The sequence below is a fragment of the Ovis aries genome, chromosome 7, assembly GCF_016772045.2.
Source record: "Ovis aries strain OAR_USU_Benz2616 breed Rambouillet chromosome 7, ARS-UI_Ramb_v3.0, whole genome shotgun sequence".
Classification (NCBI taxonomy): domain Eukaryota; kingdom Metazoa; phylum Chordata; class Mammalia; order Artiodactyla; family Bovidae; genus Ovis; species Ovis aries.
Genome location: NC_056060.1, coordinates 7,062,443 through 7,090,298, shown reverse-complemented (window position 1 = coordinate 7,090,298; position 27,856 = coordinate 7,062,443). Strand labels below are relative to the sequence as shown.

At 42.8% G+C, this 27,856-nt stretch overlaps 2 protein-coding genes across 7 annotated transcripts in view; one reads left to right on the top strand and one right to left on the bottom strand.

The window, feature by feature from the left end:
• Positions 1–1,537, top strand: part of POC5 (POC5 centriolar protein) — a 30,357-nt gene extending 28,820 nt beyond the window's left edge. For all 6 annotated transcript variants that reach the window (XM_042251989.1, XM_012180664.4, XM_012180665.4 and 3 more), the window contains one exon: positions 1,158–1,537. In XM_042251989.1, the coding sequence (XP_042107923.1) occupies positions 1,158–1,301 (144 nt within the window). In that variant the 3' untranslated portion in view covers positions 1,302–1,537. The remainder of the gene's footprint in view (positions 1–1,157) is intronic.
• A 1,660-nt stretch (positions 1,538–3,197) lies between these two features.
• ANKDD1B (ankyrin repeat and death domain containing 1B) overlaps positions 3,198–27,856 on the bottom strand; it is an 83,420-nt gene continuing 58,761 nt past the window's right edge. The window contains 5 exon segments of the mRNA XM_027972156.3: positions 3,198–4,345; positions 5,347–5,478; positions 7,019–7,187; positions 22,670–22,679; positions 25,230–25,519. Of these exon segments, the coding sequence (XP_027827957.1) occupies positions 4,284–4,345; positions 5,347–5,478; positions 7,019–7,187; positions 22,670–22,679; positions 25,230–25,519 (663 nt within the window). The 3' untranslated portion in view covers positions 3,198–4,283.

The following is a 27,856-nucleotide window of genomic DNA, read 5'->3' as shown; positions in this document are numbered from 1 at the left end:
GGGAGGAAATGAACTCATTTCTGTGTTTATCAGCACGTAGGATATTTATAAAGAAATGGGGGAGAGAGACTGTCCATTTGTAAGATGAGATGTAAAGAGAGCACATGTGTCTATTTTTAATTCCAACAAACTGGTTTTGTACTGATTGGAGTGATACTTCACAGAAAAAGAACCAAGAAACTAAAGACTTAAAACCCCTGTTTGATATTTATCTCTCTAACTGCCTTTTGTTTATTTAGTATGTCCAGTGACTCTTCAGTAATTGGCCATGACTTAAATAGCCGTAAACTGCTTCCATTATTACCTGCTTTGGATTGTGTAACAGGCACAGTGGCAGTCCTCTGTACTATTTTTCATTTTATTCGAGGATCCCAAGAACTAGAACTATCAGAAACAGTTGCTTACTAATAAACCGTTCTCCAGATTTCTGACCCTGGAGCTCCGTCTGCTGGATAATTGCTTGCCCCTAAGGCTACTTGGTTCTGTGCTATGTTTTGTAGACATGATGCCAGAGGTGCCATGGTCTGCAGTTCTCTTGCCCATCATCCCTAAGGAGAAATAGCTCTTTTTTTACGGTCAGATCAGGTGGTTAGCAACTAAAATTTCATACGATTTGCAAGAATCTCTTCCATTTGTAGCAGTCATCCAGTTATTTATGTACAAAGGAACATTTATATAAAATACTTTAAAAAAGGAGGTTATTTTTTATTTCTTTAAAGAGGAACTCTAATTAAGTGGAATCTGACATGAGGATCTTTGTTTCAAGAGGTTTTGTCCATTTCCTAAGCAAAAGCTATATCATAGAGCTATTGAAATGCACAGTGAATGTTTTGATATGATATGTATAATTTTACATCAAGTATTTTATTTTATTTTATTTTTATTTTTACTTTATTTTACTTTACAATACTGTACTGGTTTTGCCATACATTGACATGAATCCACCACGGGTGTACATGCGTTCCCAAACATGACCCCCCCCCCCCCCCGACCTCCCTCCCCTACATCAAGTATTTTAAAGATGACTTTTCTAAATGGAAGACCCTAATAGGAATCTACATGTACTAATGTTTGTTGGGCTAAACTGTAGATAATGAAGTAATATTTAGTATGTATAATTTTATGGCATTGTTTAAAGTAAATTTTTGCTTTTTCAGCAAACCATTCCTCAAGCTACTGCAGCAAAATATCCGCGGACCATTCACCCTGAAGGTAGTACCTCAGCTTCCAGGTCTCTTGGAACCAGATCAACTCACACCCAGTCTCTCACAAGCATTCAGTCCATAAAAGTGGTTGACTAAAATGAATATGTTCATACAGAGGACTTTTAATTCTTCTGGCTTTACCAAGAATTAGAAGTCTTTAGTTTTTAAAATTTCATATTCTTAGAACATTATGGATATATCATGTTCATTTTTTCAAAGTTACAAGAGACTTTTTCAAGCTGTACCATCCTTTGTAACTGTATGTAGAATTATTTTAATGTTATTTTTTATTTAAGCAATTAAGTAAAATGTTTTTTAAATTAAAAAAGAAACTGGACTTAATTTTTTTGATAGCTTCAACATGTCACTGATTATATGAAAATATATAAATCCTGTTTTTGTAAAAGGCTAAATCATTTCCAGTGTTACCAAGTAAACTTTGAAAGAGAACTTGATTTTAAAAAATTATTTATACTAATAGAGACTAAGGTATTATTTGAAAATTTAAAAGATAAAAGCCAAGAGTAATAATACCACAAAGTTTCTTTGTGACTTTAGTATATTAGTCCTCATTTTTCTAGGATTCTAACAATTACAAATAGGGGGAAATAGCAATACCCATGAGTAAAATCTTTAATGTTAAAAGAGGGAAAACATTTTACTAGCACAAAAACAGAGTCACCGAAATATCAAAAAGCAGTTTCCTAGTAGAATGATTCTATTTCTCATGTTCTTTCTCACCTTGTTGAAACTCTGTACCTTTGAACCCTTTTTTGCTCTGAACATGCAGACATTGTCCTGTGATGGTATAGCCCTGGACAGTTCGGCAGACCTTCCAGGCCTGGCAGAGATTTGTCCATGGCTAGACGAAAGGAAGAAACCATCTGGACAGATTTAGGAGAGCAGAGACCAGGCTTCTGGTGGTTTTACTGCTGGCTGACTGGGTTAGCGTGAGCCAGACACTTATTGGCAGGATCCGTACCTGTGATATAATGAGATCTACCTACCCCACCTCTTTCCCGAAGAACTTGTGTAGAGCCTAGGTTTCTGTATCTTTCATAGAAGTGGGTGGTTTCAGCCTCTTTCAGTCTGAACATGACCTAGCCCTGTGCTCTAAAACTTTACCACTGGAAATACAGTTTTTCTCACTGCCTCGTGTAGTAATAGGACTGGAGAATAAATGTGAGGTCAGTCAATATCCCGTTTTCTAAAGGACACACCAAGACTTTTTTGAACTGTAAAAGCATCTGGCTGTGTCTGAAAGAGTGCTCACCAGGGAAACCCAAAAGAGTATTAGATCCTTCTTAGGCAATAGTGTATGATCCTCCTTATACTTACTGTGGGTTCTGGCCGACTACTGCCAGCTTCTGCTATGCCAGGCGGCTCTTGGTTTCTAATAAGCACAAACCCACAGCACCTCCTCTCCCGCCTGCACCACAGGCCTGTTCCTCCCAGCCCTTCCCTGCCCAGCAGAGAGTCGAGACACCTGAAATCTCTGCTCACCTGCAGCATGGAGTCAGCACCCCATTGGGGCAAACATCCATTCTCAACTTTCCAAAGCCTGTATAAACTGTCCATCCTTGAGGTCAAACTGTCAGTTGTACTTGATACCAGGTGTTGGCCAGTTAGGTAAATCACACTGGTCTCAGCTCTCCCTCCTTCCCCATCTCACTTCCTTTTTCCTTCATTCCTGCTTCCTGGATTTCACTCCTGAGAAAAGCAGTTGCTCATTACTTTGGTCTTGGGCTCTGCTGTTTAAGGAACTTACATGACAGCTAGGGATGGTCTTCAGTATCAGAGCCACAACCACATAGACAGACTAACGTCAATATTATGAATATTGTAATTAAGAATATCGTAAGCATCTTTTAAAGCTTTAAACTCTAGAAATTGTATATTGTCTGCAGCACCAAGTAATTAGTATTAGCCCAATTCAACTTAAATTCAACAATTAAAACACTTCAACGGTAAAAATATGTATTCATCTTTATTACTGCATAAAGAGGTTACCCAGATTTTGAAGCAAAGTCCGTGAAAACCATGGTCTCAGGTGGCAACAATGCTTTAAACTTGTTAGCATCATGTGAACCTGTTTAAAACCTGTTTTAAAATTTAAATGTACCATTTACAGTCAGCATGAGATGAAACGTAGAACTAAATTCATGATACAATAACTGGACTGAACTTGCTCACGATTTTACTTCTGGCCTTACAGACTTAGAGTCAGAATTTGATAATGGAGAGCCTTAAGTTATAATGAATAGGTACACATAAGCTGATAGAAATCGATACTTGATTTCATATTTCAGAACTTTCTCAGATTACAAAAATAATGCATGATCAATATGAAAAAAATGGAAAGTACCGAATCACCCATAACTACATCACCAAGAGATTAAAAAACATCGGTGCATATACCTCTGGTTTTAAGTAAAATGTTATATTACATATAGGTGTTATTTAGAGGCAACAACTACAAAATTTCCAAAGCAAGTTTCTCTTATGGACCAGAAATAACAGTTCATTTCAGTACTATAGATACGAGGTTAGGCATTTCACAGGCGTGGCATTCTCCATCATCACTCAGAAGAGATAGCCCTTTACAGAAGAGATAGCCCTTTCTCCCAACCTATGGAGAAGGAAATTAAAGATCTGAGAACTTGACTATTAGACCAAAGGCTCACAACTAATAAACTGCAAAACCATGTCTCTCTGTCCTAAAACCCTTGGTTTTTTTCATATACTGTAATGTTCCCACCATCATAATTTTTAAAACATGATATACAAAATCTTAGATTATTCTCTCACTAGATAAGCTATCAGGTGTTGCATCAAATGACAGAAATGGGAAAATCATATACAACTTGCTTTAAGCAAAACCAAAATTATTTTTACTTCAGTGGTTGGAAGGTATAATACCATTTCTTCATCTGTTAGAGAATCCTGTCACTGCGATCTTCATAGTTGAAAGGAAAATCAATACTACTGCTGGAAGAACTTGATGACATTTTAAAGAACTGAATTTAAGAGGATTGAATACTGAATGGAAAATCAGTTTAGTTTAATTTCTTTAGGCATTTATGAAACTGCACGTTTCTTGGGCCTTGAGTCAGCTTCACTTTTAAATTGACGAGTCTTTTCTGGAGAAAATCAGATAACATGATTAATAGCTGACCTTTATTAAGCACTTGCTACAAGTCAGGCACTGTCACTCAATCCCACAACGGCCCTTTGACACAGACACTTTTCTAGTTAACAGTTGAGAACACTGGTGGAGTGAGTTCTCTAGAGAACTTGCTCAAAATCGCACAGCCCATTATCTGCCGGAGCTGAGCTGTAAGCTCACACAGTCTCGCCTGGAGTGCATGCCCTCACCCACTGCAGTGGGCTGCCTCTGAGGGCTCTTGTGGACACTCTTTCAAAGAAACAAAGTTCAAAGCATAGGGAACAACCCAGAGCTAGGAGGATAAGACCACGGAAGGCAGACGTCATCCAGGCACTATTCCTTTGTGCCTACCACTGCTTGAAACAATACTGGATTTGTAATCTGATGCTCTTTTATGTTCTCAGTTTCAGGTAAAACTGCACCAGCGAAAATAATGGCAGATGTCCCTATATTTTGCTTGAATGATTATTACATGAATGATAAATAACACCCCTAATATGCTGATAAGGTTTCAAACCGTCTTCCCTGACAGTACGGTCCCTGGTAGAGTGCTTTTTAAAAAGCAGTAATCCCAGCTGGCAAAATAATAGCCCATCAGCTCTCTTCTCTCAATGCAGAGGGAACTTTTTCAAACACACTAACCTGCCGAGATCCCGAGAGGAAGAGGCATTCTGAGCAAGACCATTCTTAGCTGTAACCGTATGAGACGGTTCAGCTCTCTTGCCCACCTCCCATCCCACACCCACCGTGCCCCCCACACAAAGGTTCTCCTACACTTTTCAGATGCTCAGCTGGGGAATGACACCCAACTGCCAGGCTGATAACAGGACCAGAATGACTAAGTCACCAAAGGAGAAGCTGCGTGTTTGGACACCTGGCTGGCACTGCCACGGCTCGGGAGCACATCTGCCGACTGTCCTCGACCATTCTAAGGGAGCAGCAGTTTCCACCTGTTTGTTGAAAGGTCTGACTCACCAGCTGGTTCTGGAAAGTCCATGCGCACCAGCTCCTTGTACAGGTGCTTGACCGGCGTGGCCTGTGTCACCAGGGCCCCGTGCAGCCAAATAAGCAGAGCCCTGTGGCCGTGTTCGCAGAAGCTCTCCTTTCCTGAGCCAAGCGCCAAGGGCAGATAGATGCTGATGCCTCCTTCCTGGGAACTCAGTTTCCACATGGCTGTGGTTGCAGGTTCATTCCCCCTCTGGCAGCTGTGAGATAGGAAGCCCAGCGCATGAAAGCCCTTCCTTCACTGGTTCTTCTAGGAAGCACCAGAGTTTGGAGTTCTTATCACGCACCTACTGTGCTTAACATGGGTCAAAGTGAGGAGGAGAGGGGAGGGAAAATCTTAAAGCAATGTGGAGCTTTTTCCTCAGCGTTCAGATGGCACTGGGATAGGCCGGCACTTCTGGTTCAGCCAGTCTGGAGTGAGGATCTGCAGGTCAGGAAGCTCCCAGGTCACGCTGCCGCAGCCTGTTAAACACACCCTGAGCAGCCAGCATGCGCCCACCTGCCAGGCCAGCTTTCAGAAAGCTCCTCGGGTAGAAGACTGCAGTTCCTAGCCAGGCAGGACTCCACTGGGCATACCTCAGTAGACTTTCTACCCCTAAAAGGTGTTGGGGGAAGTGCTGGGTATGGAGGTGAGAAGCCATGGGCACATCTGCCTACAGGTCACAGTTACAAACCCCTGCTAGATGCTGAGGAATGTGGGCCCCGAGCTTTGGGGAGGAAGTCTGCCGTGTTGACTTTAGACGGACAGACACTTCGGGGGGAGCAAACTGTACCCATAAAGAAGGCACCCCTAGGTGAACCCGGGGCCCCTCCTTATCCTGCTACCACCAGACTAATTTTCCTTAAATACCAGAATCAACATGTCATTCCTTTGCTCGAAAGCCCAATTCCTGGACTTCCCTAGTAGCTCAGTAAAGAATCCGCCTGCAATGCAAGAGGTCGAGGTTCAATTTCTGGGTCAGGAAGTTCTCCTGGAGAAAGAAATGGCAACCCACTCCAGTATTCTTGCCTGGGAAATCCCACGGACAGAGGAGCCTTGCTGGCTACAGTCCATGGGGTCACAAGAGTCAGACATGACTGAATGACTAAGCCACCACCACCACTTCCTTCACGCCAGCTACAACATAACTGGATTGTGACTGTTACCATGATACTGTTACTATGATTGTGACTGTTACTATGATACTGTCATGCCAACCTGATTATCAGCTCCATCAAACATGCACCCCAACTTACAGAGCTGATATACGGATCCCCTCACAGCACTAATCACATTCTAGGCACCCTGTAATGTGGGAATGCAATACATCAAAACCCTTATCCTGACAGCGAGTACTCTGAAGGCATAATGTATTTCCAAATCAATTTTTTAGGTCAAGAGAAATTTCCAGAAGGCAACTCCATTTTTCTGAAGACTTTTCAGAACACTATATGCCTAATTAGCAACAAGGAGAAATCTTAATACAAAAGAAATCCTTTTTTAGAAACTGTAATCAATATTCAACATTTTAAATGCATTGTCTTCCTTTTTTTCCACATGAAAGTGTATCCTTAGAATTAGCAATAAAAGTGCCATAATGTACTTGTGTGTGGTGTAAGTGAACTGACTGCCTCTTGCCCATATGGCCTGGGCCACGCTGGCCTGACCGCTGCCCCTCGATGGCTCTGATCCGGGCGTCCGTAAAGTTCTGCGAACGGGCCAGCCTCTGCCGCTCATTGGCCTTCAGCTGACAGTAAGCCAGGTGCCCGGGCTGTGATCCTGCCTGAATGTCAGGGTAGAGCTGGTTGATGTGTCCTTTCATGTTCTCGCTCTGCTCTTAGACTGAAAGGAACCCTATCAGATCATTTCAGATGTTTTCTTCTGATTGCCTCATTTCGGAGTATGTATGAATGTATTTTTTTCAGATGGAATCCATAAGGTGGTGACCAAGACTATGCTTTCAACATTAACTATCACTGGATTGATTTTTTTTGTCATCCAATATAGAGACAAATGTCTGAAACAAGCTGGGGTCTGTCTGACTCAGGAAGTGTGAGGGATTTTGCCACGCTGTGTCCCAGGCCTCTACCCCAGCCTGCTTACCACTTCTAAGGAAACAGACGAGGGTGCCTCGGCTATGGGAATGTCACCACAACAAATGCATCTTTAAATGCCTTACTTCCAACCAATATCGCTTTTTCTTCTTTGGGGTGTTTAATTTTCTCCTGTCACCATTTCCGTGGGGCCCAGATTGGATATATTCTTTATGAGACCCCATAGTCGATGCTTCTGTCCCCCCGGCTCTCTGATGACTGTGAGGAGAGTGAACGGGCGCCCTGACTCTCAGGGCTGCAGAACTCAGGGCTCCTCCACGTTGTGTGTATGTATTACGATCACGTTGTATGTAATACAACTGCACTGTAGGTAATATGATCACATTGTGTGTAATACAACTGCACAGGTACGTAATACAATCACTTGTGCAATACAACTGCACAATACGTAATACAATCATGTTGTCATGTTGTGTGTAATACAACTGCATTCTAGGTAATACAATCACATTGTGTGTAATACAACTGCACGGTATGTAATGCAATCACGTGTGTAATGCAACATGTATTACAGCACTGCAGCCAGGCTGTCCAACAGCACCATGCCTGGACTGAGTCTTGTTTTCTGACTTGTCAAAGTTCAGAAACTTTTGTCCCTTTGAAGAATACACACACACACACACACACACACACACACACACACACGAAGATTCCACCAGAGTCCTACAGAATGCAACCAAAACAACTGGAGGGAATCACAAAGCGAAAGCAGAGGTCACGGTTCCTTAGGGCTGTAGCTGTCATGCAAGTGCCGTCCGGGCTCCAGACCAGCCTCCCTCCGGAGGGAGGGAATAAGGGACACCCAGGACACACAGCCCACCAAGAGGTCTCCTTCCCTCTTTTACGTGTGGTGGCTTCTCTTTTTGTCTTTCTTTTTAATAAAAGTGAATCTTAGTGAAAGTCTGAACAGCAATCTGGAAGTCAATGCTGGGGCAAGAAGTGGACTAAAGGGGTATGGGAACCTGGTTTTTGAAACCTATGAGAAGAAAGTGGGGGGGCTTGTGCCCCAGCCTCCAGGATGGACCAACCTGCACCCTCACAGCATCAGTAAACTCAGGAAGGTCCACAAAAACTCCTGGGAAACTTGGCCAAGGAGCACGGCAAGACCGCTCTCTAGCATCTGGACTTTGTGAACAGAAGCTGGGATAAGAATGGGAGGAATGACTGTCCCATAATTGTTTAAGGTTTTAGAATGCAGGGTCTTTTTCACCCCAGCCTTTCTCTACGTAAAAGAGATAAGGGTGGGGGTGGCAGACTCCAACAAACAGGAGGAGTGGTAGCAGCCCTGTTCCTTTTCTTGTCATCCCATCTCCTGGGAAATCAAAGAAGATGAAAACCCCAAACACCAACAGTTAAAGGGAAGGCTACAAAATGCCTCTGCTCTCAGCTCTGCACTACAGCACTTTCATTTCTCTGGAAGCACGCCTGCTGTGTGCATTCCAGGACTGGGCTGTCCTTCAGGCTTCCACAGAAAGGGCCGGGGATTTGGAAAGCCCAGGTCTTTTTCAACAGGCAGTGGAAGCATTAATAACTCATCTGTAAAGCACTGAACTATTTGCAGGAATAACATAAGCCAGAACTGGTGGAAATTAAAATAGCATAAACCAGATGTTAGGAAGCTCCCATTTAAACCATTGAATTTAATGATGGATGATTAGGTGGTTAGGTAGATGAGTAAATGGATATGAGAGAGAGAGGAAATTTCAATGGTTTTTCTAATTTTCTCATTAGGAACCATTTTATATTAGGCCAGGATATAAACTTCTTTAATAACAAAGAGATTTTAAAATAATAACAATAAATAAATTTGGTTTAAAAAAGTGTTAAGGATATATATCTAAAAAAAAAAAAAAAACAAGTCTTCCTCCAACTCCAGACTTCAGGATCCCAGTTGTCACCAGGGGTTAACAACTCTTAGCATTTTCTGTGGGTCTACATCACCAACTATAGGCATGATTTATGATTTTCAAAGTTCATCTAAATCTCCCATCTTAAAGATTGGCAAGGAAAGAGGCCTTATTCATCTGGTAGGAAAATGATTTATTCTCATCTACGAGAAAGAATCTAAAAATGCTAACAGGAATTAAAAATAGAACCAGTGAATATTCCTATTTTTAAAGAAAATGTGAAAACAACCATTTGAAAAACAAGCAAAAAGATGGAACCTGGGAAAGTCATCCTCAATAAAACATAGTGATGGTCTAAGAAAGTGAGAGTGAGGCTAGACAAAGAGGAAGAGGAAAAAGAAGAGGGAACAGAAATCAGAGGGAAAAGGAGAGCCATTAAACAGAATTCTAATTGTCAAGTGTTGTCAACTTTGTCAAGTTTGTTTTATCTTAAAGGCAAATAAGAAAAGTCTGGGGAGGACAGAGTGGACTCTGAAATAATCCCAATGTACCAGGATTATTGAGCCAATTAAACACTACTGTAAGCAAAGAGGCAAATCAGTGCACTTTGCCTTAAAAGGCCTTAAGGGGACATTTCTCAGCATTAGCAAATTAGACATCAGTCTGGGCGTGAGATTCTTCAGGGGAAGAGGGACTAGGGCCTAAATTCTGGCTCCAGCCTATTGGACCAGGGATTCAGTCTAGGACAGTGGAGGGTGGTTGTATAGTAATGAAATTCCTGCCCAAAGGAATTGAATCTTGGTGGAGTGAGGGGTGGGAATTCTATTGAGATGCGGCATGAGTGGCAGCTATCAGAGGGAATACTGATGCAAGAAGGCAGAGGAATGTCCTGGAGACCAGTTTTTGTCTTCTCAAGATGAACAAGGTTTGCATGGCCATTGCAGAATACTTGAGTACTGAACAGCCGGCACACTGGTATGTTGCAAACTGCAAAAGTCTAAATAAGAATAATATCTAATAAAAATACAAAGCAAAAGATTTTATTTTAACAACTTTTAACGTAGGATTCCTAAGGTATCTGAATAATCACTGGCTGCTATTTCAGCTCTTCTATCCCCACCTAACAAAAGCTTCACCATTTCTGTGCAGCACATAAAAATGTCAAACATTTGAGATGTGGATAGGACTGGCCTTTACTAATGGTCATAATCATTTTCATTATTGGTTTCTTACTAGAATGCATATATCCTCAGTAGTATAGTTCATCAATGCTAGAGTAAATACTTGTCTGAAAGTATTTTAACTGTTTTGTAAAAAGTAACTCACACAAGCCTACCTGGTTTGCCATCTTTGGGTGTTCATACTTTGTGGGCTTATAGCTAAAAAGAGGAAGAAAAATTGTGTCCAAATAACGTGGTACTTAAAGCCACACTTAGAATTGCTGTTGCTTTAATGCTTTCTGAAATTTAAATAATGCAGCCAAATAAAAGACAAAGATACAAAAACTAAATATGAACTTCCCTACCAGGACTGTTGGCTCATTCCCTGATGGCTCAGATGGTAAAGAGTCCACTTGCAATAGAGGAGACGTGGATTCGATCCCTGGGTCAAGAAGACCCTCTGGAGAAGGGAATGGCAACCCACACCAATATTCTTGCCTCCGAGAATCCCACGGACAGAGGAGCCTGGTGGGCCGCAGTCCTTGGGGTCACAAAGAGTAAGACATCACTGAGTGACTAACCCATCTGAATGACATCTGACCCCTTAGTAGAATGGGAGTCTGGGAACTTCCAGAAGGAACCATATATAGCCAGAGACTTTGTGGCAGCAGGCACAGCCAGCAGTCCCCCTCTTGGGCGCTCACGCTGGGCTCCTCAGAGCCAAAGTAGACTGGCCTGCTTGGCCCCACTGAGCTCCACACCTCTGTTCCCACCACTGGTACTAACAAAGGATGAAGAGACTCAGCTGTTCACGCCATGGGTGGGACAGGACAGGACGAGAGACAGTGAACCCACACTCCCAGGACCCTGGCCACTAAAGCAGAAAAAAAGACTCACACAGACCCCCCTGCCCCGTCAGAAGGTGGGGCTGTAGAAGACGCCTCCGCTGAGCTGACCTGAGCCTTCCTTACTTCTCCCTAGGCGTGGTGCCTCTCAGCTGCGGTGAACACAGCCGTGCAGAGGCTGCTGCTGCTCCTTGCGGCCACAGCCAGGGCAGTCTGCCCTTAGGCTGAGCGCCGAAGAATGATGCTTTTGAGCTGTGGTGTTGGAGAAGACTCTAAAGAGTCCCTTGGACTGCAAGGAGATCCAACCAGTCGATCCTAAAGGAAATCAGTCTTGAATACTCATTGGAAGGACTGATGATGAAGCTAAAATTCCAATACTTTGGCCACCTGATACGAAGAGCTGACTCATTGGAAAAGACCCTGATGCTGGAAAAGACTTAAGGTGGGAGGAGAAGGGGAAGACAGAGGATGAGATGGTTGGATGGCATCACTGACTCAATGGACATGAGTTTAAGCAGGCTCCGGAAGTTGGAGATGGACAGGGAGGCCTGGCGCGCTGCACTCCATGGAGTCACAAGAGTCGGACATGACTGAGCGACTGAACTGAACTGAACTGCAACAATCCATTCCAGTATTCTTGCCTGGAAAATCCTATGGACAAAGAGCCTGGCGGGCTACAGTCCATGGGGTTGCAAGAGTCGGACATGGCTTAGCAACTACACCACCACCATTGCTTCCTTGCAGGGAAAATGTGGGCCAGTCCTCAGCTTCCCTGGGTCTCAATAACTTCCCCTCTGTGTAGTGGTGAGGGGCAAGTGTGATAATACATATTGTACCTTAGAACTGCTTGTGGCACATGGTAATGGTCTAAGAGACGCTAGATGTTGGTAGCATCAGGAGCTGTGTCAATGGGGCAAGAGAAAGGATTGTGGCCTAGGGACCCACCATCAACAGGTGATATTTTTTATACACACGCTATAAATGAGAACCCAAGCATTTCTCTAAGACTGGCAGGGGTCACTCCGGCTCACTGCACTGGGAAGTCCTCGGCAAATAAATAATGTGATCACACACATTTCTCCTCCAAAAGCTAACTCCACTTGTGGCACAGACTTTAGCTAATATCCCATGCCTGCTTCTCCCACCAAACTGCCTTTCCTCCTTTCTTCTGAAAGAGATCTCCTGATTTTAGCTGGGCATTTGGCCACCCGAGTATTTCCCTATGTGAACTACGTACTGGCCAGTGGCGTGTAAATGAGGCGGCACATGCAACTTCTGGGAAGTATCCTTAAAGAGAAGAGGGATGTCACTCCCCTTCCTTCCCTCCTCCTCCCCAAGAGGAATGCTGACATGACGCAGGAGCCCAAAGAGCCAAGTTAGATCAGCAAGTAAAGGCCATCTATTGAGAAGGGAGGAGTAATAAAACAGAAGAGGGATGAATTTTACTCAGAATAAATATCAATAATGGTAACACTAATACAATGTAGAATTCAACTTCCTGGACGCCTATCCAGAGATTTTTCTATTATATCATACCACCTTTAAACAAAGATGAGGGGTTGGAATCTTAACCAAATCATTCATGCATGCTCAGTTGCTCAGTCATGTTGGGTTCTTTGAGACTCTATGGACTGTAGCGTGCCAGTCTCCTCTGTCCATGGAGTTTTCCAGGCAAGAATACTGGAGTGGGTTGCCATGCCCTCCTCCAGGGGATCTTCCCAACGTAGATATCAAAGCCCCATCTCCTGCGTCTCCTGCATTGGCACGTGGATTCTTTACTACAGCGCCACCTGGGAAGCCCTTGGAATGAGCAATAAAGGCTGTTTTAGACATAATTTGGGGGCATGAATCCTTGGAGTCCATAGGGCGCCTCATATAAACTACAAATGGCATACCTTTGTCAAGGCGGGTGTAGTTCAAAGTTCCCCTAGACTTTGTGCAGTGCACAAGCCACACATCTATACTGTCCCCAAGCAAAAGATGCTGGTTCTCATTTGCTTTCCAAAGGACCCATGGAAAATCTGCTCAGAGATCCTGAAGATGATTAAAATGAATGGTCAGAAAGAACCTCAGAAGGGACTTCCCTGGATGTCCTGAGGCTAAGACTCCCTGTCCCCAACGCAGAAGGCCTAGGTTTGATCCCTGGTCAGGGAACTAGATCCCACAGGCCACCCAAAGACCCAGAACAGCCAAATAAATAAATATTTTTCCTTAAAAAAAAGAAGAAGAAAGAAAGAAAGTAAAGAAATAACCTCAGAAGAAGTTCCAACCTCAGAAACCCATGTTTCTATGCTTAGAGATCCAGAAACTTATCCTGATAAGTCTCTCACACGACTGAGTATTTGTGAAATGCACCTCCCACCAATTTAAATGATTTGTCTGCTAGTCCAGACACTGAGACCCAGGTGAACCTGAAAATTAGAGCTGAAAGTAATCAGCTTCTAATCAAAAGAGATAGTAATGAAATTAAGCAGAACTTCATTCTGCAGGCATTTAGCAAGCGTCTAATTGTATGCTATCTAAATTCTGGCTTGTAAAGCCATCTGAATCACCATAATGAGCCTATTCAGGGAAGGCAGCATTCTGAGAGCCAGAGGTTTCAAGCTCATAGGAAAACCTTTGCAGGGAGCATGGCTGGAGTAGAAATGCAGAAAGTTGTGCTGCTGAGGGTGCGTGGCCCTCTGGGAGCTTTGTGACACCAGAGGCTGAGAGGACAGGGAAAGTCAACTTTACCCCAAAACTTGGCTCCTTCTTTCCCATCCAGTGTGTGTGTGTGTTACTCACTCAGTCGTGTCCGACTCTTTGTGACCCCACGGACTGTAGCCTACCAGGCTCCTCTGTCCACAGGATAGACCAGGCAAGAACACTGGAATGGATAGCCATTATCTTCCTGACCCAGGGATCGAACCCAGGTCTCCTGCATTGCAGGAAGATTCTTTACCATCTGAGCTACTAGGGCCAGACCAGACCTTCATTCAGTCTTAGAAACAGTCACTTATCTTTAGTAAAAATCATGGGAACAGGGAGAAAAGAGAGTTTTTATCATTAATTATATGCATCCTGGATGCCACCTAGGCACCAGACCCGATGAGAAAAGAGGGAGGAGGAGAAAGGAAGTCTGGAAAACAGATCATGAGGCTCAGGAAACTGTGGCTTTTGTTTTGAAAAGAGACTCGAGCTGTAGCAGAGACATGTTCACTGGAATATTCAATCCACTGGCATTAGGGGCCCAACGTGAGTTCCCTGCCCAATGCTATGGATTCTCTACTCACCAGACTGGCCTGGAGGTGTTGTTAACGAAAAAATAGAATGAAGTACAAAAAGAAAGCACGAGAAGCTACTAACACTAAATGTTAATATCGGGCTGGACAAAAGTTCCTTTGGGTTTTCTGTAAGATATCGTGACAGAAAAATCTAATTGAACTTTTTGGCCAAACCAATACTAACACTAAATGTTAATGGAATTTAATGAGCCACCACTGGTGGAATTTCACCTAAGTGATGGAAATATGGCTGGTTTTGTTTTCCTCCCTAGTTTGTTACAAACTGAAACAAACATGTTTTCCAAACTGTATTGCTTTTATGTTCAGAAAAAGAAAACTAACATACTGAGAGAAGTAAAGTAATATTTCACCACTTCAGAATCCACAAACATGAAATGTGTGGTCCTAAAATGGACTAGGGAGGATCCAGGCTTGCAATGGGAATTAGGGATGCCCTGAGCTCGTGACTAGTGAGGGTAAAGATCTGGAAGGAAAAACTGCAGCTTCTAGAAGTGCTGGGGAGCCAAGCAGCCAGTAGCATTGGCTCTGATGCTCAGCCGTGCCTCTTACAGTGGCCCTGATGTCATCAAAAACCTCCCAAGTCTTCTCTTAAAAACTGGGATAATTTCATCCACCTCGCAGAAGAGACGCAAGAATTGAACAAAGATGTGAGTGTGAGTACCTAGCAGAGCCACCACACAATGTCTTCTCTTATATCTTTTCAGGAAAGCTGGGACGAACAGCTGGTCACCCAAGCCCCTCCACGGTTGAGCCTGCAGAATTGCATCACATGCAAGAAATAAAGCTGTCCATCTTTAAAAACAAATATACAATACAGCTTAATGGCGCAAGCAACCCAAATGTCCACTCACGGATGAGCAAAAGGTGGTATCTTTACAAGGGAATCTTATTCGACCTTAAAAAGGAAGGAAATTCTGATACATGTTGCAACTTGGTTGAGCCTTGAGTACACAGTCACAAAAGGGAATATATCATATGATTCCGCATAGATGAGGTACCCAGAGCAGTCAAATTCAGAGACAGGAGGAAGAAAGGGGCTAGGAGAGGAAGAAATGAATGTTATAGTTTATAGAGTTTCAGTTTTGTAAGATGAAAACATTCTGGAGGTTGGCTATATAACAAAGTGAATGTTCTTAACACTATAGAACTGGACATTTAAAAATGGTTAATGGGGACTTCCCTGGTGGTCTGGTGATTAAGATTCCATGCTACCAATGCAGGGAGTGTAGATTCTATCCCTGTTCAGGGAACTAAGATCCGACATGCTGCACAGTGAGGCCAATAAATAGCTAAATAAATTTAAAAAAAAATAAAATAAGAAAATTAAAATGGTTAAGATGTACATCTCATATTGAATATATTTTACAATTAAAATATCTAAATAAATTTAAAAAGCAAGTTTAGACACATATAAATTTATTCATTGTAGTTCTGTTTATAATAGCAAAGTGTTAAGAGCAATTTGAGCTTCCCAGGTAATGCTACCGCTGCTGCTAAGTCGCTTCAGTCGTGTCTGAGTCTGTGCGACCCCAGAGACGGCAGCCCACCAGGCTCCCCCGTCCCTGGGATTCTCCAGGCAAGAACACTGGAGTGGGTTGCCATTTCCTTCTCCAATGCATGAAAGTGAAAAGTGAAAGGGAAGTCGCTCAGGCATGTCCGACCCTCAGCGACCCCATGGACTGCAGCCCACCAGGCTCCTCTGTCCATGGGATTTTCCAGGCAAGAGTACTGGAGTGGGGTGCCATCGCCTTCTCAGCAGGTAATGCTAGTGGTAAAGAGCCCGCCTGCCAACGCAGGAGTCATAGGAGATATGCGTTCAGTCCCTGGGTGAGTCGGGAAGATGCCCTGAGGAGGGCATGGCAACCCACTCCAGTATTCTTGCATTGAGAATTCTATGGACAGAGGAGCTTGGTGGGCTATAGACGATAGGGTTGCATAGAGTTGGACACAATTGACCTACCATAAGCATACAAGGGTAATTTAAGTGCCCATTAGTTGGAAACTAAACAAATTATGTTATCTTCTCACCACAGTCCATTATGTAACTGTAACAAAAGAAGAAACTCTCTCCGTGTGCTTATATACTTATATATAAAGGAAACTGCTTTACACTGGTAAGGGAAAAATGCTAAATATAGGACAATGTGCTGACGTTCAGTCCCAGTCATGTCTCACTCTTTGCAACGAATGGACTGCAGCACACCAGGCTTCCCTGTCCTTAACCATCTTGCACAAACTCATGCCCATTGTGTCAGTGATGCCATCCAACTATCTCATCCTCTATCATCCCCTTCTCCTCCTTCCTTCAATCTTCCCCAGCACCAGGGTCTTTTCCAATGAGTCGGCTCCTTGCATCAGGTGGCCAGAGAATTAGAGCTTCAGCCTCAGCATCAGTCCTTCCAATTAATATTCAGGTTGATTTCCTTTAGGAGGGATTGGTTAGATCTCCTCACAGCCCAAGGGACTCTCAAGAGTCTTCTCCAGCACCACAGTTTAAAAGCATAAATTCTTTGGTGCTCAGCCTTCTTTATAGTCCAACTTTCACATCCGTACATGACTACTGGAAAAACCATAGCTTTGACAAGATGGACCTTTGTAGGCAAAGTAATGTCTCTGGTTTTGAATATGCTATCTAGGTTGGTCATAACTTTTCTTTCAAGGAGCAAGCGTCTTTTAATTTCATGGCTGCAGTCACCATCTGCAGTGATTCTGAAGCTCAAGAAAATAAACTCTGTCACTGTTTCCACTGTATCCCCATCTTTTTGCCATGAAATGATGGGACCAGATGCCGTGATGTTCATTTTTTGAACGCTGAGTTTTAAGCCAACTTTTTCACTCTCCTCTTTCACTTTCATCAAGAAGCTCTTTAGTTCCTCTGCTGTCTGCCATAAGGGTGGTGTCATCTGCATATCTGAGGTTAATGATATTTCTCCCAGCAACCTTGATTCCAGTTTGTGCTTCATCCAGCCCAACATTTCACATGATGTACTCTGCATATAAATTAAATAAGCAGGGTGACAATATACAGCCTTGACGTACTCCTTTCCCGATTTTGAACCAATCTGTTGTTCCATGTCCAGTTCTAATTGTTGCTTCCTGACCTGCATATAGGTTTCTCAGGAGGCAGGTCAGGTGGTCTGGTATTCCCATCTCTTTCAGAATTTTCCACAGTTTATTGTGATCCACACAGTCAAAGGCTTTGGCATAGTCAATTAAGCAGAGTAGATGCTCTACTGGAATTCTCTTGCATTTTCTGTGATCCAGTGGATGTTGGCAATTTGATCTCTGGTTCCTCTGCTTTTTATAAATCCAGTTTGAACATCTGGAAGTTCTCAGTTCACATGCTGTTGAAGCCTAGCTTGGAGAATTTTGAGCACTACTTTTCCTAGCATGTGAGATGAGTGCAATTGTGTGGTAGTTTGAACATCCTTTGGTAGTGTCCTTCTTTGGGATTGAAATGAGAACTGATGTTTTCCAATCCTGTGGCCACTGCTGAATTTTCCAAATTTCCTGGCATTGAGTGCAGCACTCAATATAGGTATATACTATTTATTGTATAAAAAGGATGGAGGAATAGACTAAGGGTATAATATATTTATGTTTGCTGTTTATACATAAAGAAACTCTGGAAAGAAGAGAAGAAATTTATAATAATGGATATGTATGGCAAGGATAGCATGAGAGCCAGACAATAGAGGGTAGGGGTGAATGGGAAATGTTTACTGGAAAACATTTACTAATTTGTAAATTCTTGGACCATGTGAATTTATCATCTTTTCAAAAAAATAAATAATTTGTTTTTTTAAATATATATTTTATTGTTGAGAATAAAAATTATTAACAACTTATCTCAATTAAAATTGGGATGTTAATATCAAGATACAAGGTTTGTCCAATTTAGGCCCATTTCACAAAGGATAGACTACACAGAAGAACTGTACAAAAATAATCTTCAAAACCCAGATAATCAAGATGGTGTGATCACACACCTAGAGCCAGCCATCCTGGAATGCAAAGTCAAGCAGGCCTTTGGAAGCATCACTATGAACAAAACTAGTGGAGGTGATGGAATTCCAGTGGAGCTATTTCAAATCCTAAAAGATGATGCTGTGAAAGTGCTGCACTCAATATGCCAGAAAATTTGGAAAACTCAGCAGTGGCCACAGGACTGGAAAAGGTCAGTTTTCATTCCAATCCCAAACAAAGGCAAGGCCAAAGAATGCTCAAACTACCACACAATTGCATTCATCTCACAGGCTAGGAAAGTAATTCTCAAAATACTCCAAGCTAGGCTTGAACAGCACATGAACCGTGAACTTCCAGATATTCAAGCTAGATTTAGAAAAGGCAGAGGAACCAGAGATCAAATTGCCAACATCCATTGGATCATAGAAAAACCAAGAGAGTTCCAGAAAAACATCTATTTCTGCTTTATTGACTGTTATGTGTGTTCATTATACATAGACATCCTAGAAAGAGTAGAAAAATGGCAAATTTTTGCAGCAGAACAATTTTAGGAACAAAAAAGAGGAAAGGAAACAAGAAAGGAAGGGAGCAAAAGAAATAAGGATCTTTGAAGGTAATATCTAGATTAACTGTTGAATAAGTAAAGCAATAATCATTTTTCTAAACAGCAGGAAATAGATCCTCCAATGTACCTTTCAATAACCCTTTGAAAATTTTTCCACATAACTTTCTAATATTTTAAACCATACTTTTATATAAGAGTACTTAATACACTAAAACTAACAGCCAGTGTAGCAAGTTATCATAAACGCCTGGTGAATTATAGTTTCTAGTGACATCTTTTTTAGTCCTGTTTCCAGCATATTGCTGACATGGTTGCTTGTAGAGTTCTTTAAAATCGGTGATGACAAAGATGAAAAGAAAGTGGAAGTGGTTTTACTGACTTATCTTGGATGCTATTTTGGTTTGTATCCTTATTCACAAATAAAGTTAAAGGGGAGTTTCTAAGCCCAAACTGGACATCCTAGAATATAGCTCTAGACTGCAAACAATAGCAAGGGTAACTCATGTTTTGTCAAACTTGGTTTATAACCGATTTAACTACTAAGGAAATCAGATGTTTAAACAGTTCTCATATTTTTGCAATAATTTATTAATGAGAAGCAAAGGATAGTAAATTCTTTGGAGGCAAAATCAATGTCCAGAATATGGGAAATGCGACATGTGTTTTACTTACAAGCAAAACATCCTTTGTCTGAAGCACAGCAGACTGTCCCCAGACATCCTGGGAGACAAGTTGGCTTTCCTTTGAAGCAAAAGATAGTCATGCTTTTTTTCTTCTGTGTGTGTCTTTCCTTCTTTCCTTTCTTCTCTCCCTCCCTTCTTTCTTTTTGTTTCTTCCTTTTCTTTCTTGATTTGTTTGATTTAATACAATTTACAGTCCAAAAAACTATAGGGGAAAGAGCCACACATGGACTGAACTTCTAGGAAAATTTTTTGTTATGCATTATCAATATATTCTACCATTATTAATGATTGCACATAGGAAAAATACAGCTGTTACACTCTAGTTGAAATCTATTATATTGTTACAGTCAGTCATAGGTTATGCAGTGGATTTCAGCTTGCTGTATACACTCCAGTTGGTTGCTAAATTCTCTGATGTTATCTAATAGTAGAGAAATGTAAGATTATGCTGGACACAGTTCTCACTGCTTTTAAAGACAAGGCAAAGAGTAGATAATCAAAACAAAAACACCAGGTTAAAAAAAAATTATGGCCATTTCAAGAACCAGGAATCTTAGAAGGCAAAATAGTAATCAGATACCTGAAGACAGAAATTATGTTTCCTCAGATGAACCTCACAGCCTTGCATTTTGCAGTGGGGACAAATCGTTTATCTGCTGTGGATTTCTTGCTTAATCACAAGGTCAGGGTGGATATTGCTGATGCAGTAAGCCCATCATGTGGCAGAATGGATTCAGTTCAGTTGAGATCAGTCGCTCAGTCATGTCCGACTCTTTGCGACTTCGTGGACTGTAGCACGCCAGGCCTCCCAGAGTTGACTCAAACTCATGTCCGTTGAGTTGCTGATGCCATCCAACCATCTCATCCCCTGACGTCCGCTTCTCCTCCTGCCTTCAATCTTTCCCAGCATCAGGGTCTTTTCAAATGAGCAGCTCTCCATATAGGGTGGCCAAGTATTGGAGTTTCAGCTTCAGCATCAGTCCTTCCAATGAACATTATGGACTGATCTCCTTTAGGATGGACTGGTTGGATCTCCTTGCAGTCCAGGGGACTCTCAAGAGTCTTCTCCAACACCACAGTTCAAAAGCACCAATTCTTCGGCACTCAGATTAGAGCATAACTATTGTAAGGGGGAAATCTGGTCACTTGGGTTCTTTTCTCCACACGACACACAAACTGTTTCCATTGACAGTATTCATTTTGGAAAGATCTCTTTAAAGAATACGCATGTCATGTGTTCTTTGTATTTGGTGACAAAACTGTTTTTTCAATACCAGTAGGACTTAGGCGTTTGCTTATTTCTCATATTGACCTTATGTCCAGTAGCATGCATTTGTAAGGATAAAATGGCTGCCCAGAGGATCAGTTGCATAAGCCAGAGGTGAGGACTCTGGTTCAATGTGGGCAGCAGCTCCAAGTCTGGGGAAGAGGCCAACAAGGTATATGGAATTTCTGACTCCAGATGTGGACAAAGGCTCCCAGGTGGAGGGCAGGCGGGGCTCAGAGGATAATACAAACATCTACTCTCAAAGCTGCTTTCAGTTCCCTTCAGTCGCTCAGTTGTGTCTGATTCTTTGTGACCCCGTGGACTGCAGCACGCCAGGCCTCCCTGTCCATCAGCAACCCTGGAGCTTGCTCAAACTCATGTCCATCGAATTGGTGATGCCATCCAACCATCTCATCCTCTGTCATCCCCTTCTCCTCCTGCCCTCAATCTTTCCCAGCATCAGGGTCTTTTCCAGTGAGTCAGTTCTTCACATCAGGTGGCCAAAGTATTGGAGCTTCAGCCTCAACATCAGTCCTTCCAGTGAATATTCAGGACTGATTTCTTTTAGGATGGACTGGTTGGATCTCCTTGTAGTCCAAGGGACTCTCAAGAGTCTTCTCCAACACTACAGTTCAAAAGCATCAATTCTTAGGTGTTCACCTTTCTTTATAGTCCAACTCTCACATCAGTACCTGACTACTGAAAAAACCGTAGCCTTGACTAGATGGACCTTTGTTGGCAAAGTAATGTCTCTGCTTTTTAATATGCTGTCTAGGTTGGTCATAACTTTTCTTCCAAGCAGCAAGAATCTTTAATTTCATGGCTGCAATCACCATCTGCAGTGATTTTGGAGTCCCCCAAATTAAAGTCAGCCACTGTTTCCATTATGTCCCCATCTATTTGTCACGAAATGATGGGACTGGATGCCATGATCTTAGTTTGCTAAATGTTGAGTTTAAGCTAACTTTTTCACTCTCATCTTTCACTTTCATAGAGAGGCTCATTAGTTCTTCCTTGCTTTCTGCCGTAAGGGTGGTGTCATCTCCAGATATGAGGTTATTGATATTTCTCCCAGCAATTTCGATTCCAGCTTGTGCTTAAACTACCACACAATTGCACTCATCTCACACGCTAGTAAAGTAATGCTCAAAATTCTTCAAGCCAGGCTTCAACAGTACGTGAACCATGAACTTCTAGATGTTCAAGCATTATTTAGAAAAGGCAGAGGAACCAGAGATCAAATTGCCAACATCCATTGGATCATAGAAAAACCAAGGGAGTTCCAGGAAAACATCTATTTCTGCTTTATTGATATGCCAAAGCCTTTGACTGTGTGTATCATCACAAACTGTGGAAAATTCTCGAAGAGATAGGAATACCAGACCACCTGACCTGTCTCTTGAGAAATCTGTATGCAGGTCATGAAGCAACAGTTAGAACTGGACATAGAACAACAGACTGGTTCCAAGTAGGAAAAGGAGTCCGTCAAGGCTGTGTATTGTCAACCTGCTTATTTCCCAGCTTACATCTCAGTAATCTGGGGTGTGTTCTTTTTTTTTTTTTTTTTTTTGCTTCTCCATACCTGAACTTTACTGAAAATAAGAGAAGACATTAATGCAGTTTCAGTGGCAGCCCAAATTACTGCTAAAGGCATATGCACTTCAAAATGAAAGGCCCCCACAGAACCTAATTCCTTGTTTATTGATTTGTATGCTATACGTTTATCAAACTGTCCTCCAGGTTCACATATACAATTGATCACAAGAGGCAAATAAGATGTTCTGAGAAGGCTTACTTTTTGGACGGCACATTTACAGACGTTATAGATGATTTTGTTAATATGTAGTACCATGTTTGTTGGTTTACATACTTAACCATTTAACGTACAATTGTACTACTGTTTTTATTAGGGTCTGTTTTAGATTGGGCTGATGTAAGAAATATACCATAGGCCGGGTGGTTTCCACAACAAACATTTATTTCTCACAGACCTGGAAACTGCAGAGTCCAAAATCAAGATCGTAGCACTTCCAGTGTCTCCTGAGAGCCACTTTTGGTTTTATTCACTCTCACTGGAGAGCAGAGTGAGGAGTCAAGCTCTGTGTCTGTTTATAAGGGCACTAATCCCGTTCATCAGGGTTCCACTCTCTTGACCTAATTAGCTCCCAAAGGCATGATTTTCAAATCCATCACATTGGGGATTTGACTTAACATATGAGTTATTGAGGGACACAAACATTCAGTCCAGAGCAGGAGCCTATATTTTTAAAAATGAAAATGTATTAATGACAGAGTTTTTGAGTGTTGGGTGCCTGTCTCATTTCCCCTATAAACCCTGTGGGTTTTCTTATTTTTATTGTTGTTTGCCTTCATTTTAAGAGATTTATTTAAGAATTTTTTTTCAGCTTTGTGGAGGTATAGCTGAAAAATGAAATTGTGATACATTTAAACTGTACAGAGTGACGATTCAGTGTGTATACATTGGGAAAAGATTCCTCCCATCTAGTTACTTAACACACTCACCATCTCATTTCTTTTTTTTTTTTTTTGGTGAGAACATGTAAATTCTATGCACTTAGCAAATTTCACTTGTATAAAAGTCTTATCAACTAGAGTCACCACATTATAAGATCCTTAGACCTTATTCATAGATTTATTGACAGGGGTAAAAGGAAATAGAAAAGCAGACACATGAACTTACAGATAAGGATCCTGAGGCTTAGGGTTAGCTAAGCTGAGCAAGACTGCAACCTTGGAAGTGGCAGAGACAGAGTCTGAGGTCAGTTTGTTTGAGTCTACAGATGATGTTCGTCATGTCTGCTGTGTAGACTTCTTAAACTTGGGGCCTGGGGCTCAGGTCTCAATTTTCCCCAAGTCACAGCCCTTCATTCCCTCCTCCTGAGATAACCAGTGCTAACTGCTAGCTAGTTCCTTTCGCGCTTCCTGCCTGCTCATCTGGTGCACAAGTCTGAGTGTCGCAGCATCACTGCGGGTCAGTAGGTCTTGAGCAGAATCTCAGCCCCTCACGCACATGTATGTGCACGCACACACGTGCATGGTTTTATAGAGAGAGCGCATTTTAAATAGTTTATACACAAGTGGATTCTTTTTATGGCTTCAGTCTTCTCTGGGTTTCCTTTTTTAGCGTAGCTTCCTCTTCTCCAGTAACTACCTTTAGTAATGTAGGCCCTGTGTGTTTATTCTGTGCTTTCCTCTTGCTCATATAACCACACCCACACTGCCATCTTCCCCTGCTTACCCACCTACAGTAGATACAGACACATGCATAAACACATGTGAGTGTTTTTGGTCATTGCTTGTTTCGTACAGAATGGGATTGTATTATATTTTCTCTGCATCTTATTTCCCACATTGACTAGCCACCTAGTGGAAATCTCTCCAACTGTTATAGCCCTAATTAATTACTTTTAATGCCTACATGATGTGGTGTGACTGTTCCCTGATTTGTTCAGTATTCCCATGTTGATGGACATTTCCTTACCTTGTCAGTTTTAAGGGTTGCAGTTAGTAACCTTGTTTAGATAACATTACGTCCAGAAATTTATTTTCACAGGATAGAGTCCTGGGAGTGGGATTGCTGGTTGTATTTAAAATTGTAATAGATATTGCCAGATTGTTTAAACTGAAATGGTTTCATTTCCACTAATATCTTAATAGAGTACCTTTTTTGGTCCCTGTAGATTTGCAAGGATACTTCATATATTACAGAAAGTAACTATCTGCATTGAGCTACATTTAAAAATCTATCATTTGTTTACTGACTTTGCTTATCAACTTGTTCCTTTTATAACTTTTGAATCAAAACACTATACATTATCATCTAAATTTTCTTCTAGTATGTTTATTGTTTGTCTGCTGTTTTTGTATGTATGATATGATACGGGATTTAATTTTTTTTTCCAGATGATGAATCACTTGTACCTGTATTACTGTTAAATGTGTTCATTATCCCCATAGAATTGAAATATCACTTTTGCTGCATACTGAACCCTCTCATTTCCTGATCTTCAGCAGTTAGGTGTTCACCTGGCTTTTGCTGGTTGAGATAGTGTGTAGCTCACTCAAGTGATGGGTTCCTTTCCTCTCTTTTCTTCAGGAAGCATGGCTTGACAGTACTTCACCTTGCAGCCTGGTCTGGAAGTCTCGAGAGTGTGCTCATGTTGACTCGAGCTGGAGCGGACCAGAGAGCCGAGAGGCAGGCAGGTATGTGGATCACCCCGGGACCCACGCCCTCTCTCACAGCGCAGGAGGGGGAAGGCTGCAGAGTAATGGCCGCCCCTCCCCCGGCCCTCTTTAGGACTGCATGGATGCCGCCCACTCTGCCGCTCAGAGCAATAGCGTGCGCATCGTCGACCGCCTCACTCAAGATCGGTACCCGCACGACCTGGGCCAGCCTGATGAGGTGTGTTAGCTGTGGGTCTCAAATAAACCCCACTAAATCGCACTGTCTTCCTGTCCCTGCTGCAACTGCCAGAGCAGCCGGCACAGACGGACCGGCCCTGCAGCTGACTCCTCCCGCACTCTGGCAGACCACAGAGCAGAAGGCAGTTATCGGTGCTGGCGCTGGCCTCGGCCCCTGCACGTGGGCAAGGCAGGAAGCAATGAAGGAGCAGTCTCTACTCCCTCATCCTGGCCACGGGGTGGGCAGGATCCACCCTGTGTGGGCGTCCGCATCTTACTCTGGAGGCCTGGCCTCTTGGGAATGCACTTGACCCAGGGTGGTGCTGCGATGGGCCATGGAATACACGGCACTTGCACCGTACTTGTCTCTATTTTCTTCATTTCAGAAGAAGCATTGTAATAATAATCACAGCTACAGCGGCTCTAGCGGTAAAGAACCAGCCTACAATGCAGGAGACAGAAGAGAGGCGGGGGTTTGATCCCTGGGTCGGGAAGATCCCCTAGACAGGGCATGGCAACCCACTCCAGTATTCTTGCTGGAGAATCCCCATGGACAGAGGAGCCTGGTGGGCTGCACACAGTCCGTGGGGTCGCAGAGTTGGGCATGACTGAAGCAACTACGCACCACTTACTGAATGTTTGTCAGTGTGCTTGGCCCAGAGGAAAGCTGTGTCCACACATTATTTCAGTGAGACCTCTAGAGCTTGGCACATAGGGACGCTTAACAAATCATTGCTGAGTGACTTAAACTGTTAATCCCCATAGTAATCCTATAATGAAGAAATATTTTTATTTATATTCGAGGAAGTCGAGGCTCAGAGACACTGAGTACCTGGTCTGAGGTCCCAAACTGGAAGGTGACAGAGCCAGGTTTGAATTCAGATCTGGTGACTCCAGTCAATACACTGTACTGTCCCCCTTCTCGGAGGACCATGGGCACTGCCCATGCGCTAGGGAGTAGCCCTTTCTGGGCTGTTTTCACAAGGCAGTATCCTCTGTGGGGCTGGCATTTGGATTTCAAATGGGACCTCCTCTTCACTGTGCTGTTGAACTTCATTCTCCATTGAAGACTCTAGAAGTTAATCAGGAATGTTCATTTATTTCATCTCTTTTAGGAAACTTTCACATTTTTTTTACCTCAATCTTAGTAACAGAAAACTTTTGACGAATGAAGTCTATAAATTTCTTTCACTTCTTCTAAGTACAACTGAGCAACTATACATTTTATAGCTTGGAAGCAGACAGACTTGGGCTGAGGTCTGGACATGTATTAAATATGTTGGTTTAGGAAGTCCTCCAACCGCTGAAGTCCTCAGTGTCTGCCTCTGTGCATTGGGAAGAATAAAACCTATTTCATGGTAGCACCAAGGCATGATTTTGAGGGATGTCTTGACCGCCACGTCTCTTTTTATCAGCAATATCTCCATTCTTTGATGTTAATGATTTTCATACTTCCTCAATCTTATGTACAGATACCTCTGCCTGTGAGCAAAATGGCAAGCCATTCTCTCACCTCTTTGCAATCAGACAGCGACCCTAAGCCATTCCCATGTAGCAACATCAAAGCAGCCATTGCCGGGATGCTCAAATGAGCTAATGACTACAGCTGCTGCTGCTGCTGCTGCTAAGTCGCTTCAGTCGTGTCCGACTCTGTGCGACCCCATAGATGGAAGCCCACCAGGCTCCCCTGTCCCCGGGATTCTCAGGGCAAGAACACTGGAGTGGGTTGTCATTTCCTTCTCCAATGCATGAAAGTGAAAACTGAAAGTGAAGTCTCGCTCAGTCATATCCGACTCTTAGCGACCCCATGGACCACAGCCCACCAGGCTCCTCCATCCATGGGATTTTCCAGGCAAAAGTACTGGAGTAGGTGTGCCATTGCCTTCTCCTAATAACTACAGAGCACTCAGGAAAGAGCCTGGCACAAGGTCAGTGCTCACTGAATGGTAGCTGTTGTAACAATTATTATAGGGTGAAATGCTGTCTGGTTTCCTCAGGCTGACAACCGTCATCAAACAGCATTTAATGGCAGGATGAAGAAGTCAGACACTCCAGTTTGATCCATGCTACCTGGGAGTGTGGCCTACGACTGAATTCCATTCAATTCAAGGCAGCAGATGTATGTTCATAGCCTGTTTTGTATGAAACCCAGGACTGTCTTCCTTTTCAGTGGGCTCTGGATGCTTTCATGGGAGACAGCTGTGTGTGGGGAGGATCAGATAGGCTGACGGGGCTCAATGACCAAAGCAGGTTTATGGGGTGCCTTCCCCACTTCTGCAGCTTCTGCTGGCCTTCCTGTCTGTTATCTCTTCAGGTGGCTGAGTTTCCCTGTCCCGCTCCTCTCCCT